At 42.0% G+C, this 16,450-nt stretch overlaps 1 protein-coding gene across 3 annotated transcripts in view; it reads left to right on the plus strand.

Annotated features, from left to right (window-relative positions):
- The window catches only part of ino80 (INO80 complex ATPase subunit), a 217,764-nt gene extending 203,224 nt beyond the window's left edge, over positions 1 to 14,540 (plus strand). Inside the window, exons 33-36 of one of the 3 annotated variants that reach the window (XM_072569373.1) lie at positions 3,395 to 3,568; positions 5,460 to 5,613; positions 6,858 to 7,070; positions 8,697 to 14,540. In XM_072569373.1, the coding sequence (XP_072425474.1) occupies positions 3,395 to 3,568; positions 5,460 to 5,613; positions 6,858 to 7,070; positions 8,697 to 8,917 (762 nt within the window). In that variant the 3' untranslated portion in view covers positions 8,918 to 14,540. Of the gene's footprint in view, positions 1 to 3,394; positions 3,569 to 5,459; positions 5,668 to 6,857; positions 7,071 to 8,696 lie in introns of those variants that run through there. The other 2 variants (XM_072569372.1, XM_072569374.1) reach the window with 2 other exon arrangements.
- The last annotated feature ends 1,910 nt before the right edge of the window (positions 14,541 to 16,450 follow it).

The following is a 16,450-nucleotide window of genomic DNA, read 5'->3' on the forward strand; positions in this document are numbered from 1 at the left end:
TGCGGAATACAGGGTTAACGGTAGGGTTCTTAGTAGGGTGGAAGAGCAGAGGGATCTTGGGGTCGATGTTCATAGATCTTTGAAAGTTGCCACTCAGGTGGATAGAGCTTGTAAGAAGGCCTATGGTGTATTAGCGTTCATTAGCAGAGGGATTGAATTCAAAAGTCGTGAGGTGATGCAGCTGTATAGGACCTTGGTAAGGCCACATTTGGAGTACTGTGTGCAGTTCTGGTCGCCTCATTTTAGGAAAGATGTGGAAGCTTTGGAGAGGGTGCAGAGGAAATTTACCAGCATGTTGCCTGGAATGGAGAATAGGTCGTACGAGGGTAGGTTGAGAGTGCTAGGCCTTTTCTCATTGGGACGACGAAGGATGAGGGGGTGACTTGATAGAGGTTTATAAGATGATCAGGGGAATAGATAGAGTAGACAGTCAGAGACTTTTTCCCCGGGTACAACAGTGTTACAAGGGGACATAAATTTAAGGTGAAGGGTGGAAGGTATAGGGGGATGTCAGGGGTAGGTTCTTTACCCAGAGTGTGGTGGGGGCATGGAATGCGCTGCCTGTGGGAGTGGCAGAGTCAGAATCATTGGTGACCTTTAAGCGGCAATTGGATAGGTACGTGGATAGGTGCTTAAGTTAGGACAAATGTTCGGCACAGCATCGTGGGCCGAAGGGCCTGTTCTGTGCTGTATTGTTCTATGTTCACTTGCTCCTGTGCCCCCATCCAGATTTTTTAATTGTACGCAAGATCCCTCACCTTTTTTCCCTATTTCATCTGAAGAGTAAACTGGCCCTGGTGTAAACCTTGTATTCCCTATCCTGGTAACTCACACTGTTCTGCGTAGAGTGGAAGATTTTCTAATTAATGGTTTGTCTCTGTGGTCTAAAAACTGTATAATGATGTGAGCAGGATTGATTCTTACTGTAGTCTTTGACTCTTACCCGTGGTTGATCTGCCAATTATCTTCATGCACAGAGTACATCGCACATATGGTTGTGTCCTTCAGTTTAACTACAGTTCCATTTAAATGGCAGTCAGCTATAACCAATACACTAAATGAGCATTACCAACTTACCTCCACTTTTCAGGAATAATTGCTTTTTTGTTGCCATTCTGCACAAACAATTTGAATTTTGCCTTGCACAGATAAAAAATTGCCTTTCTACTCAACTGTGGTACTAAGGGAGTGCTTGCATTGTGCAAAAAAAACACACACACACACCCCTGCACTTCAAAAAGGAATCCATCAGTTTGAAGTACTTTGCAGCATCCTAAAGCAGGATTAGGGACTATGTCATGCTTCTTATCATATTTTTATTTAACAACGGCAGAAAGATTTTATTCTTCACTTTCTCTCTCCAGTAAAATCATAATTTTAGATGAAAATCTCTAGAAATATCAAATTGTGAAGCGCTTTGTGGTTCAATTGTTCGTCTCGTGTGTGCACCACCATTCAAAGATGTCCAAGCTCCCTGCTCTCTGCTGATAAGGCATTCCAGCTGAGTGGAAGTCTTGACAACTGGATCTGAATGTTGATCTTTACAGTTCCTATGGAAAGAACCTGGCCTCGAGCCATGGTCATCTACAATACAGAAGAAGGGCATTTACATTACAGAAGGAAGCCATTCAGCCCGCTGCTTACTGTTCACATAATGCAAAACTAATCTCACTGCCCACTGTCTCCCCAAAGCCCCTTATCATTGCTTCAGATTCCGTAAATGTTACTGATGATGCTATGTTAACTACAACTGTACCGGGACAGCAGAGAGTAGCAGAATATGCCTGAAACTGGAGGCATTCTCTAATCAACCTTAGAAGATGCTGAACATTACTAAATCGTAGCTCTCCTATGATGGTAATCCATGGTGAAAAGTCCTTGCCATTATGTAACAGAGATCAGCTCCTCGCTTATAGTCCAGGGGTTGTTCTGCCCTATAACTGATCCTATACCTCCCCCCAACCCCTAATCCAATCCTGCACACATTCAAACCCCACAACCTATGCCACACAAATCTCTTTCTGGGACGGCAGGTGTCAGTGCTGAGCACGGCCCATGGAGCTGAGTGTGCAATTAATGATGTCTCTAATCCCCTGCTGTTGATTTATTCATCACTGCTCCAGATCAAGTTACCAACATTAATAAAAATGAGTGTCAGATCCATACTGGATCACTTCCGCAGTCACAGTACAACCTCATTCTTAAGTTTATTGTTAAAAGATGACCAATGATGCACTTGCCAATAGCCATGAGCGCACTCACTAGTGCACGTTTGTGTGCAGGTTCACGTGCACGCTCACTTTTGTGCTTAAGTCATTTATGAACTGTAGTGTGCGCGCAATGTGGAGTGAAGAACCACTCTCATACGTATTCTTATTTTTGCATACATATGCATTCGCACATGTTCCCACACAGTTTCTCAAAGTCCGACAATGGAAAGAAAGGCTGTTTCTGGAAACTCTCGCCATTTGTTTTTCTGCTACCCTGTAAGAATAATAGTTAGCCACGGGTTGGTTAGAGCTTCTGGTGGTGCATACCTTAAACAGTGGTTTTTTAAAAATCAGATTCTGATATTTGTCAAGGTGAGGAATATCAGCATAGCAAGCTTTCGGGCATCTAGAATCAGCATCACAGTTTCTCAGTGTTGGTAAGGTCAAGTCAATACCAAGTCTCCCAGAGCAATTACAATATAGGGATAGATTCAGAGGAAAGTTCCCTTATTTCCTCATGCTGGCTGGGGTAATGTGGGCACTTAGGAAAGGGAGCCTTTGGAGAAAGTTGTGTTTGAAAGCAATTTTGACCAACATGTTTAAGTTGTTCTTGAGCTGATATCAAATAATAGAAACTGTCCAGGAATCACCACCTTGCTGTAATTACACACTGCTGAATGTGTAGGTGCTGCAGTATCACTACTGCACTCAGAAAGCATCAATACAACAAGGTAGGTTTACACATGTAGTTCACATTATGAATGCAGAAATGAAGTCTGAGTGCACAATTTCTACATGTTGACTGAATTTCACCTACACCACTTACCCTGACTACTTGCCCTGTTTTGCTTGGAGATTTCAAATGTACAGAGCCACAGGACGTAAACTAATCCTAAAACATCACTCAGCAGACTAACAGCGCCAGATAGTTAGGAAGAATGGAGGTTGTATTGTGGTTATAGGATCCATACCTGCAGCTGTACCAGTACCAAACCAGAATTGGTGAACATGTTTTCAGTTTCATGCTGAAGCTGTCAGGGGAATGGAGTTTAGTTGTCTTGTAGGTGTATGAATGTCTAACCAGTTCACTGAGTTATATTACTGTAATGACTAGTAGTTGTGTCATGAGATTCAGTGGGGATTGAAAGACTCTTGTTTTGATCAATTGTCTTTGTCTTTGGCAGAAGAAGAAGGAGGATGGAGAGAATGCTGTGAAGAGAAGGAAAGAGGGATGGACTATGTTGACACCTTCATTAGCATCTGCAGATAACTCCAACATGTCCTCAGGAAACCTGTCAGCAGATGGGGAAGAATCTTTCATCAGTGTGGACTCAGCCATGCCTAGCCCTTACAGTGAGGTAATAGAAAATGGAGCCTCTAATGCAGGTGCTGAGCGTGACTCAGCACAGAGACGCAAGATATAAAACCAGCTGCAAGACTCTGACTCACATTTTGTGGATCTATCTGTAGTGACAACAAGGCTACATTCAGGAGAACTGGGCATGATGGCCAGTGGGCTGTATGCTAAACAGTTCCAGGATTAAACTGCAAAACAAGACCAGCACTCCGTACTGAATGGGGATGGAGGCTCAGTCCATACTTAAAGCAGTTGGGGGTTCACTTATTGGCCCAGCTGACACCAGGAGAAGATCCTATCTTTAGTCATTTCCTTTTCCTATATGTGTTTGAGGACTGAATTTCGAGATGAAAGAAAGAACCTTTCAGCGAAATTTGTGGGAGGGAAAATATCTGGGGAAAAGCCTACACTCTCAAACAAAATAGTATGTTAAAGGAAAACCTGAAGGTCAAAAAAATCCAGGATTCATGATATAACTGATGTATCATCAAAAATGGGATACACCTGCCATTATTTAAAGGGAGGATTTTGGAAATCTTGGATCCTTTTAAATAAATAAAAAAAGAGATGGCTGGATGAGAAACAAAAAAAAAGCCATAGGAGCATAGAGGGGAGTTTTACATTTAATAAGTTGTGTTAAACCACCTTGTGTCTTCAATTTATCCTGCTTCTGGTCCTTGGTTCTGATACATTTTCACTTCGGTTTCCTTAAAGGTGTTAGCAAAGAACTAGAGAGGTCTAAGTTTAAAAAAAAATGTGAACATCATGTGATGTTAGCATTCATGCAATATTGCTAATAGCTTAAAAGCTGCATTGTTTCACAACTTCATGTGTATTGGAAATGGACTTGATTCTTATGATAAAGGTATTTTGGACTGTGGTTATGCAACTGAAAGTGTACTAGATTCTTAGGGAGCTTGACAGGGCAGTTGCATCAAGATTATTTCCTCTTTAGTTGCAAGCTTAAGATCAGAAGACACCAATCTCGGAGAAAAGATTGCCTATTTAAGATAGAAATGAGAATTTTTTTGAATTATAAATCTGTAGCATTCTTTACTGCAAAGGGCTGTGGAGATTATTAAATGTTTTCAAGGCTTAGACAGATTTTATAATCAGGGAATCAAGGTATTGGGGAAAAGGCAAGAAAGTAAAATTGACGATTTTCAAATCAACCATAATCTCATTAAATGGCAGAACTGACTCAATGTGCCAAATGGCCTTATTCTGCTCCGATGTCTTATGAACTTAGTCATAACTACATCTGATTGTAGCAGTGCCTTTTTCTGATCCATCTATAAAAGGCACCCTTTGTGACCAGCCATGTGAAGTTGAGATGAAAATATCTGACCAGCTTGGTCTCTGTTGATTTAATAGCGCACACTTATTTTAATGTTACTGATGCATTGTCCACTAGTCTGTTAGCTCAGTTGGCTGGATGACTGATTTGTGATTCCCACAGCACAGGTTTAATTCCTGCAGTGGCTGAGGTTACCATGAAAGCCACATATTCTCAACCTTGCCTGAGATGTCAGCAAATGGAAGGTTATGCACGTTAGTTTGACCTTCGAGTAGGATGAAAGTTTGACACATCAAGGGCCAAAGGGCTTGTACTGTTCTATGTAACCCTCATGTTAAACCACCACCAATTGTGTCTCTCTAATCAGAGCCTGTGGTCTTCTGGGACTATGGTAATTTTACTTTCTCTTACCATGGTGGCACATTATCCAATCTGTGCTTTTTATTCATATTGCTACCCAATAGAAATGTTAATGTGCAAGAACACCCAAAAATAGAATTGCATGCAATCATTTATTGAGATCTAGCGATTATGCGTTGCATTTTTGCAGAAGCAAACTGGCTCACATTATAACTTATACCCTCTGCCCCCTCAGATATCTATGAGCAGTGAACAGCACACTGGATCGATCGCACCCGATGAAAGTAGCAGTGACCTTGTGATTGTGGACGACCCAACGTCAGCTTCGCAGTCCAGAGCAACCAATTCCCCAGTCTCCATTGCAGGCTCAACTTCAGACCATGTGAATGGTATGACGAACAGGAAGCTCCTGGTGCATTGAGTAACCCATCTTTACACCAAATGTGAGGCTGGGAACATAGATGGTTACTTTGTAACCTTGGATTAAAGTCGGATGTCGTTGCGTGACTTTGAGTCACTGGGGCAGCGATCGTCACCCGTACTGTTTAATTGTCTAGTTTCCTGTTTGTTTTGTTGTACCACTCAAGCTTGTGATTATAAATAGAATTAGCAGCTGGGGATTAGTGGGAGGTAGCAGAACAATTCAAGTGTGATATCAGTCCAAAGTGTCAATTTGTAATCTTCCCTTCAGCACTTGGTGAATTGTTTTCTCATATCCTGCTGGTAATTCTATATATGTGCCTGCATATGTGTGCACCTATATATTTGCTTGTATATGTGCCTGTACCTCTGTCCACATAGGAGTATCTGCAGGCATGTCATTTTTTTTCATTGCTTCATGAGCATCACTGGCAAGCCTAGCATTTTTCTTTGTCATAGAGAGGTGGAGAGATGATTGAGCTGCTGTTTTGAACTATTGGGTGTTCTGAGATTTTGCTCCAGTGGTGAAGCCAGTGCCTCAGTTGATATGTAGTCTGTCCAGTTTTATTATTCCTAGACTTTTCCTCGCCAGCTGGATACCATGCTCGCATTCATGAGCGTTTAGAAGGATTAAAGGGTGTTTGAATAAAATGTATAAAATTTTAACAGGATTGGGCAGATTATATACAGAGAGGGTGCTTTCCCCTAGCTGGCGAATCTAGAACCAGGTGCAGAACCTCATGATCTGAGGTTGACCATTAGGATAGAGATGGGGAAAGATTTCTTCACTGAAAATGGTCAACCTGTGGAATTTGCTACCACAAGGCTGTGAAAAGTGGAGCACTAAATATCAATATAGACATCTTGATTTTTTTTTAAGATATCAAAGGCATAAAGGGATATGGTGTGAAAACAAGAATATGCCACTGAGCCAAAGGATCAGCCATGATCATGCTCAAAGGGCTGTTCCTACTTTCTGTGATACAGTTGAGTTCTTTACTAGACAAAATGAGGGCACTTAAAGCCTTCTGTCAGTGGTTTCACATGCCTTGTGATGGGTATTGGATCCAAGCTGGTGATTTCACTTAATGTGGGCACACTTCAGGGTGTATACTGTAGTAGAACATTGACTGTAGAACTGTAGTAGAATTATGAACTGAATTTCTGCTTTTCATATCCTGGATGGTGATGTGTTAAACTCCTTCCTTTGCAGGTGTTTCACAAGATAAATCTGTTACTAATGTAGGCCCATCAGGGAGGGGCAGGGGCCGTCCAAAAGGATCTGGAAGTACCTCAAAAGGTTCAGGAAAAAATCGAGGGCGCAAGTCTACTGCTGGCAGTGCTGCCGCAATGGCAGGAGCCAGGGCCGGTGCAGCAGCAGCTTCAGCTGCTGCATATGCTGCATACGGGTACAGTGTGTCGAAAGGTAAGGTGTAGATGGAACTGTCAAATGTCACCCATGGAACAGTGCCAGCACGCTCTCTTCCTAATGACTCAACGTAGTGTCAACATTTACACATTTGTACAGAGCTGAAATAATTTGAAGTGAAGTCCATTAGTCTCACTAGCATTGGGTGCAATTTTCATAACATGTACACTTCAATTTTGAATAAAATTGAGAATGATTTGAGCTATATAAAGGAGGCATAACTATTTCATTTAGTCTGAAGTTAATTTATCCATATAACCTGACATCGAGACCCTAACCATTTTACTGTCCAATGTCAGGGTAATCAACAGTAAAATGTTGGGGATCCCAGTAAAAATTCTTGCTTTACACTAATTAGTGAAATTGATCATACGATTCTCCTTATTCAAAAATTATCCCGACCAAACATGCTGATTCGACCAAGACACTGGTTCACACCAACAAGTGGATGTATTTATCTAGACAAGAGAATGAAATTAAAATCAGGTAGAGAAGTGCAGCAAGTAATAAAGATGCTATTTGTTTTTCTTAAAACGAGTCTTTAATCAGAATCTCAGTGCTGTAGCTGAGGTCTGGTCTACTTCCTGTGTCATTCTGTGCTAGACACAAAAAAAAATTCCAGATGAACCTATCCTGCCTTCTCTTCGAAGGGTTCTAAGTTCATTCTCCGATCACCTCTGTTCTCAGTTGACACATACTTGTCCTGTGCAGATGTTCTCTCCGGTTCCTCACCGAAGCCACTTTGAAATTTCCCACTTTTGTTTATCCATTTAGATATTTTACTGAGAGTTTGGTCACAATTATGTCACGATTGATGAGTCGTTTTTAAATAAGCAACCAGACCAGGTTTCCCTGTAGCACTGAGGAAACAGAATGTTGACAAAATGGTTACTAGGGGAATATCAAATGAGGGTGCAATGAGCAATTAGTTACATCCTCCCTGTTTGGCTGCTCTCTTTTTTTGAAGTAAAGCAAACTGATTAGTGATTGGCTATGCTCCAAGTATTAAAAAGTGGTTGACACAATCAAGCATGCTTCTATTCATTATAGATTAATGTGCTGCTCATTAAATTAATTTATTTTCTTTCTGTTATTGAGGGTGCGGTTGAACTTCAAGTTAGTAATCAGCATTTGGAAATTTACTCTGTATAACGCCTGCTATACCTACCTGTGTGTGTTTGGGAACAGTGTAGAGTGAGCTTTACTCTATCTAACCCCATGCTGTACCTGGCCTGGGAGTGTTTGATGGGGATAATGTAAAGGCAGTTTTAATCTGTGTCTAACCATGTGCTGCGTTTGTGAAGGGCAGCGTAGAGGAAGCTCTATTTAACAATGTGCTGTACCTGTCCTGGGAGTGCTTGATGGGTACAGTAAAGAGAGCTGTACTCACTATCTAACCCCATGCTGGGAGGACGACAGTGTAGGAAGAGCTTCATCTAAATTAGGCATGCATTAGACTTGATTGATGCTAACAATCAATATGGTGATGCAAATATGCCAGTACTGATATCCCTCCTGCCTTTTGAAGACTGTTTGAGATTTAATTTGAGGTTTAATTACGTTGATTGTGATTGTTGACTCTTCTGCTTTCGGAACTCAAAGTATTTTCTTTTGAATCTCCAGGTATGACCGGAAGTGGCCCTGGGCAGTCTCCCCTCTCTTGGCCAACCAGCACTGCCACCTTTGGAATGATGAGCACCTCCCCTTTGAGCTCCCCTCACAGTATGTCTAACAGCGTCCCAGGGACACCCCAGACTCCGACTGATACAAGCACGCCTTCACCGTCCCCCAGCAAGAAGGCCAGCAGAGGCCTGGTTCAACCCCCAGCTGTTGGGGGCCGGTAACCATGAACAGTGGGGATGGTTGGTGGGATGGCTGCAGTGAGTGGGCGGGGAGGGAGGGCGAGTCGCAAGACTCTCATGTTTAAGGATTTAGAGTTGTTTTAATAGAAGTGAAATCATGGAGAAGCCTTTTCCCTCTGAATGACGTGTACATAGTGTTTACCAGGAGAGCACAGAATCCTTGTTTGTTTCTTTTTGAATGTGCTATTTTTTTATAGATGAATTTGTAAATATGTACAAAAAAAAGTGAGAAATCAAACAGAAACTGCTATCTTTTACTAACCTGACAGACTGGTGAGAATCCAGCCAAGTGATGAATCGTAATTTTATGGAGAGATTGTATGCGTGTGAATTTTTACTAGTTTCCAGTGCTGAGAGGTAAACATTCTGAAGTCCTTGTGTTTTAATTTGCAGAGGCGGAAGCTATTTCCCCTTGAGAACAGAAGCAGCATTCAGCTTCCTGTGCCTTCCTCTATGCCTCCTCCTTCCTCATACCACTGTTATATTTGCATCAGTCAGCTGCCAGTGACTGCAAGTGGCACCTGCTTAAGCGCTGCAGTGACCCCTGGACTGGCCGGGACAAGCCTCCAAGTACAAGTCCCAGTCTGCTGACTGTTGGCAGCCAGCACACATCGAAGCTTGAGAAATGTAACATCCAGTCTGTGTTCCCACTCCCATTGTTGCTCAGTTAAAGACTCTGGCACTCAGTTAATATGAGGAAGAAGCAGTCACATTCACTTGGAAATTCCCAGCAGAACTGTCAGCCAATGGGAGGAAGAGAGCAGTTGCTCACTCCTTTCTGTGTCAGAAACTGACAGGCCCACTGTCTGCATTTTCAGCATCAATCTGAACAGAAACAGACATGTTGTGACCTGATTGAAACCCTCCAGCAGTGTAGAAAGCTGTGACCAGTTCAGATTATCCTCACGTAACAGAGGGTTACTGCTGTGTTACTGCAGGTACCAGCCCTGTCCAACCAGCATCAATGTACAGAAATCACAGGTTAAAGGAAAGGACATCTGCAATACCCACAGGGCACACTTAGTATCCTAGCACAGATAATGGCATCACCATGTGATAGCTGCTTGAAATCCAAATATAGTGATCTAGAAACCTGCACGGGGCATTAACTTTTCTTTTAATCTCAAATTTTAAGGATATTTTGCATGGCCAAAGCAGTGCAATTCTTTGATAATCCACCCATGTAATACAATGGATATGGATTGAATTCTGCACTTCATCCCAAAATTTCAGTTCTCTCCTATGTTGCCATTAATAGGAGATGCTGAAAAGAGCCCAGAGGTTGGCCAGCATTACATTTCCACTCTACTGTATCGTTCTGGTTGTGTACAAGCAGTGCTTTGTAATTGAGAATGTGTAAGTCACAAGTTCCTCCGTCGAATTCAAACTAAATTTAACATGCTAATCATTGCAGTAGAGTTGTAAATGTGGTGCCGGCTTCAGAATTGTCCAGTTTCTCACCTCACCATCTTGTCCTGTCCTCCTTCACCTCTCTCATGCTCTCTGCAACCATTTCACACTGCAGTCTCTCTTGCCTCCCTCCACCCCCAACCAATCCTGCCTGCCCCTTTCGTCTGTCTCTCTCTTACACTATATGTATTTTCTCTCACCATCTCTCATTGCTGACATCCCTCCCTGTTCTCCCCAGTGTGGCCCACTCCCTGCATTGGGTCTGTCTGTTTTTCTGTCTCTTCTCCTCTGCCCCCAATTTCCATCATCTCTCACCCTGATCTCAATCTTCCCTTTTCCCATCCTCTCTTGTTCACTACCTCACTCATCCTCCTGTCCCCTCTCTGCTTGCATTGCCTGCGTTTTCCAGCTTCTAACTCAGCTAAAACCTCTGCTTATTTGAGGTGTGGAACATTAAGGCACAGAATAACCTTCCTGAGAGCGGCCATCTGTTTAAACATTCAGCCAGAACCCCAGGAGCAGCCACTGCACCCCATTTGGATAGGCCAAAACAGCACAAAGCAAATTGGAGGCTGAATTTTGACAATAGCTGATGTATTGTGAAGTGGGATATATATACAGTATTTAACGTAGTAAAAACAGATGAAGTTTTTGAGCATTCTAAATTATATCAAGATTAAAATCCATATTTTAATATTTGCAGTTAGTATTGCTCTCCAGTTGAACTCCGTGTCCCTTCCTTGTGTTGACAGGCTTGGTGTTGCCTTACATCTCTGATTCACCGGCTGCTTAGTTTTTCCATCCAGTGGAATGGATCTGTTGAAAGACTCCATGTATAATTTAGGAGACATCGTTCTACTTGTATGGGCAGCTCTGTGAGACAGTGTGAACAACCTTTTCCCCCACCCCCAATGAATACAACAGAACTCCAGTCACTGACTAACCAGCAAGATACACTGACATGCAACAGTGCAGCAGTTTGATCTAAACCCTGGGCAGCTGCCATGATTAGAACAACCAGGTTGCAAGTGACTGTGTCACACTCAAATCACATCCTTTATTCTTTCTGCAGGTTGCACTTCTAGCCCTTTCGTCTGTCTCACTTCTGTCCTTGTGTAAGTGCTGAACCTCAACCATAAAACCCAAATTAAACAGGTTCTGCAAGCATCTTTGGCAAATGCATAGTGATGTGTTGCAGACAGTGTGCCTGGATGAGAGGAGGGTGCCTCGTGTGGGATCTTCGGGTTCTGTTTCAAGTTGCTGCACTTGTCTCTTTGTGGTCCAGACATACACTACATCACTAAATGTTTGTACTTTTAAAGAGAATGCATGACAGTTTCAGACCTATTACCCAATTTGATGCCTGGCACATGTTGTAAAATCAAACAAAGCCCTAGGCCTTTTTATTTAAAAATTCATTTCTGACCTACATGTAAGCTGGATCCACAGTTCAGAGTTGGAAAGGTTTGAGGAGGATGCATGGAAGATGAGGCCTGGGTGGTTAATTATTCAATGCAATACCAGTTCACTGAATCAGTTTGTACCCCCACCCTCCCCTAACAGTACAGACTGGTTAACTGATTTATTTTATTGCTATGCCATAACTCAGTACAATCAGTTAATGAAATCATAATTTGTGTTCAACCTTAGCAAAAATGATTCAGGTACAGCAGTACAGTATCATAATAAAATCGAAGTGTCTATAAAGAACTGACTATATTTGTGTTTCTTCATGTTAACCTTGGTTGTGAATAAGGATCTTAAATAGTTCCTGTAGTGACCCATTGTGGGCAGGGAAACCAGTAACTGGAGTGCACAGACAAGGACTGCACTAGATTTGGTCATTTGCCAATGTACGGTTAAATGGACCCAACTAGATAACATGTTAGAATGCAATAATTAGTGTGTGCTAGACTAAAACAATCAGACAGAGTTTTCAGCCTGATCACTGTGACCCTCTGCTTGGAAAGGAACAAAAGGTTTTGCCATTGCAGTAGCACCTCTCACAACCACTAGCTGTCCAGAAGCACCTTACTGCCAGTAAATTAGTATTTAAAGTGCAGGTACCATTGTAATATTGGTAAGTATCTGCAGGTGAGGGTTCAATCTAGCTCGTGTTGCCTCCACATTTGAATAATCTCTCAAGCTCATTTTGTCAGCTTGCAGATGGAAAATAACGGCTTGCTTGAAACGTTAAAGTATGTCCTGATGCTTCTGGTTCATTACCTCACCAAAATCAGTGAGCATTGCATGTGGAAGATGCAACTTAATTGAAATATTTAACATTTTCAAAGCTTTTAATAGGAGTGGATACAGAGCAAATCTGTCCTCTTGTGGAAAGTGTGCAGCTAGTGGCCATCAGTATGAGGTTGTCCCCAAGAAACAAAATCAGGAATTCAGAAATGTATTCACTAAATAAATGCATAAGAGTTTTGAGTTGGTACCACAGTGTGTTCTTTTAACTCCTAGGATGTGGTCATTGCTGGTTGGCCGTAATTTATTGCCGATCCCTAATTATTACCAGAGGAGAATCAACCACATTGTGACTCCAGACTCTTGGCAATGAAGGCCAGAGCAGGTCTGGATGATAGAATTCTTCCTTGAAAGGACATTAACAGCGCATGACCATTAACATGGTCAACAGTCACCATTTGGCTAGCATTTGCTCTTAGATTTTCAGTGGATGCAAATGTCACCATCATCATGGTTAACTTCTTTGTCTGATCCACAGATGCTGCCAGCCCTGCTGAGTTTCCCAGACATTTTTTTGTTTGTTCTCCCACAACATCAGCCTGCAGTTCTGGATTACTAGCCCAATTATATTGCCATTAGACCACGACTATCCCATAAGATAATAGTATAGATGTGTTTGAGGTGAAATTAGACTAGCATATGAGGCAAAAGATATACAGATTTGAAAATGTGATAATGATGGGTGTCATATTAACAGACTGTGACTTTGTTGGATTGAATGGTCTCTTTCTGTACCCCTTATACTGTAATGATGCCTCCCATCATGTTAATTAAGAGTAGGCTGAGGGAATAATATTTTTCTGGATTAGATTTGTCCTGCTATCTGCACAAAACATGTCTGGATATATTCTGCATTATTGGGTCCACACAATAATGCCACTTTTGGAGCCAGTTGTGTATGCATTGTATTCTATGTTTAGGTCACACATGGAGTAAATTGTGTAAGTTGAAGTAGCTGAGGATTAGCATCTAGGGTTAACATACCCTCTCGTTTTCTGGGTGGGTGATTCATTTTTAGCGCACAGATCCTTGTTTAACTATATGTGCACAGTAACTTAAAGGAACCAATTTATGTGGCCTCTGCACAGAGGTTATATAAAGCTTATTGGTAATGCTGTTGTGATAGTGTCCCCCTACCTCTGGACCAGATGATCTAGATTCAAGTTCCACCTGCCTCACCCGTCATTGCAAATGGAGATGTTCTTGTTCATTGTTTAATTGTCCATCAGCAGCTGCAACTGGGTGTGATGGAATTGCAGAGGTTTGAAATTAAAAAATAAAGGCAGCACATACTGAAAAAATGCAAATAGTATTTGCTAGAAGGCCACTGGCTTAAAATGTCAACTCCCTTTCTCTCTCCACAAATATTGCTGAGCCTGCAGGATATGTTTCAGTATTTTCTGCTTACTCCTGTAGCAGCAGTTTACTCGTGTTCGAGAGCTTTGATCTGATCTGTTGGTTATGGGTCTACTTCGCTCCTTCTGTAGCAAAATGGGCAGAAGTCTGAGATGCAGTTTATGAAGCAAGTGTGGAAGTGGGAGGGAAGAGAAAGGATGAAAGATGGGAATGATTAACAAAAACAATGATTGGAATGATAATAGGACAAGTCTTGAAGTTAAAAATGGATTTCAAGAAAGTGTAAATTGATCTGCACATTTTGTGTTCGGGAGATGGCTGTTAATGATTTTTTTTATATATTTACACCACCTCAAACTATTACCACACTTTTTTTTTTCTCTTTCAACCATCATTTCTTTTATCATTTTTGCTGTCTGGTTCCACCTGTCACCCTATTTTTGTTCTCTCCTTCCCTTTCTCATTCCCTGCCTTGCCTTTAACTTGCTCCATTTCTAATTATTTCTTGACACTTTTGATTAAAATGTTACCTGTTTATCTCCATGGACACTGCTTGGCCTGCTGAAAATTTCCAACACTTTTTTTTTTGTTTCAGATTTCAAGCATTTTTTTGTTTGAAGTGTGTTTAGTCTATACAGAACATGTGGAGGATGTCCTCTGTGTTGGGATGTGACTTATCTTCTCCAAAGAGTCGGCAATAGTCACTTCTCCAAATTCTGTTGGTAGATGCAAATTTCTCCTGATCGTATCAAGTAGAGTTTCCCTCTCAATACTGTCCTCCACTCCCCACCGCCCCCCTGTGAAAAATCACTGACAGACCCAGTCTGGCAGATATGCGCTTTAAAAATTTAGTCAGCTCAGTAAGGGAAGGCATTACTGAGTCACTCCTGGAGATGTACTTTAAAGTTCTCCCACCCACTGTACTTCCTGTACCTCTTGCCACACTCTATGATTAGCATCATAGAGTCATAGGAAATAGACCCTTTGGTTCAACTCATCCATGACGAACAGGTTTCCCAAATTAAACTTAGACCCATTTGCGTGTGTTTGGCCCATTTCCCTCTCAGCCTTTCTGAATAACTCCACGAAGGCTGGTATTCCATCAGCAAGTCACTATTTATTTATGCATGCATGGTAGATGACACTGGCCTGGCTAGCACCAAGCTTGCTCCTCAAGTCAGCAGAATCCCTCATACTCCTGTTAATATCTGTCAGTCAGGACTCCCTGGTCAGTCAGATTATCAGCCCCAATCAGGGAAATCATATTCCATGAGATCCTGGCTGACCAAATTCCATTCACTGCATTTTCCTATTCATGAATCTGTCCAAATGTCTTTTAAATGTTCCTGTACCTGCATCTACCACCTTCTCTGGCAGCTCATTCCATATATGCATCACCCTCTGTGACAATATTGCCCCTCTGGTCTCTTTTAAATCTTTTCCTTCTCATCTTCTAGGAGAAAGTGAGGACCGTGGATGCTGCATTCCTGAAAAAGGGCTTATGCCCGAAACGAGGATTATCCAACTCAAATGCTGCCTGACCTGCTGTGCTATTCCAGCACCACACTCTTGATTCCCCCCACCCCCCAAATTTCTGACTTGCATTCCCCTGCCCTGCAGAAAACACCTTATCTATGCCCATCATGATTTTATAAACCATTATAAAATCCCCTTTTAACCTCCTACACTCTAGGAGAAAAACCTCCAGCTGCTCCTTATAACTCAAACCCTCCGCTCCTGGTAACATTCTTGTAAAATCTTTGCTTTACAGTTTAGTAACATCTTTCTTATAGCAGGGTGACCAAGATTGTATACAGTACTCCAGAAGTGCAGTGCTCCCACCAGCTTCCTTTACAGACACAACACAATGTCCCTACTATTAGACCGATATTCCATGCTTTGACCAATGAAGGCAAGTGTGCCAAATGTAGACTTCAATAAAAAACTGAAAGAACTGTGCATGCTGTAAATCAGAACGAAAAATAAATTGCTTGAAAAACACAGCAGTGCTGGCAGCATATGAAGAGAGATCCATTAACATTTTGGGTCCTGTGACCCTTCTTCAGAACTGGAGTTCTAAGGAAAGGTCACCGGACAAGAGCATTAACTCTGATTTCTTTTCACGGATGCTGCCAGACCTGCTGAGCTTTTCCAGCAATTTGTTTTTGTTGCCTCCCTTACCACTCTGTCTACCCGGGCCCCCCAATTCAAGGAATTATGAATCTCAACCCCAAAGTCTCTCTTCGAAGTGATGCTCAGCATGGAGAATTGAATCAGCTGGAGGATGATGATCAGCAAGAGGTTTTGTGTTCGACCTGATGCCTTGAAATTTTAATGTTGGTGATTTTGGGCCATTGCTTCCTGAGTGTGTGCCTCTTGTGGAGGTATCTTGCTTTCATTGGTCAGCATGGAGTATAAGCCTATGAGTAGGGATGTCATGTTGCATCTGTACAGGATGTTGATGAGAGCAATTCTGGAGTACTGTGTACCATTCTG

The sequence above is a fragment of the Chiloscyllium punctatum genome, chromosome 4 (assembly GCF_047496795.1).
Source record: "Chiloscyllium punctatum isolate Juve2018m chromosome 4, sChiPun1.3, whole genome shotgun sequence".
Classification (NCBI taxonomy): Eukaryota; Metazoa; Chordata; class Chondrichthyes; order Orectolobiformes; family Hemiscylliidae; genus Chiloscyllium; species Chiloscyllium punctatum.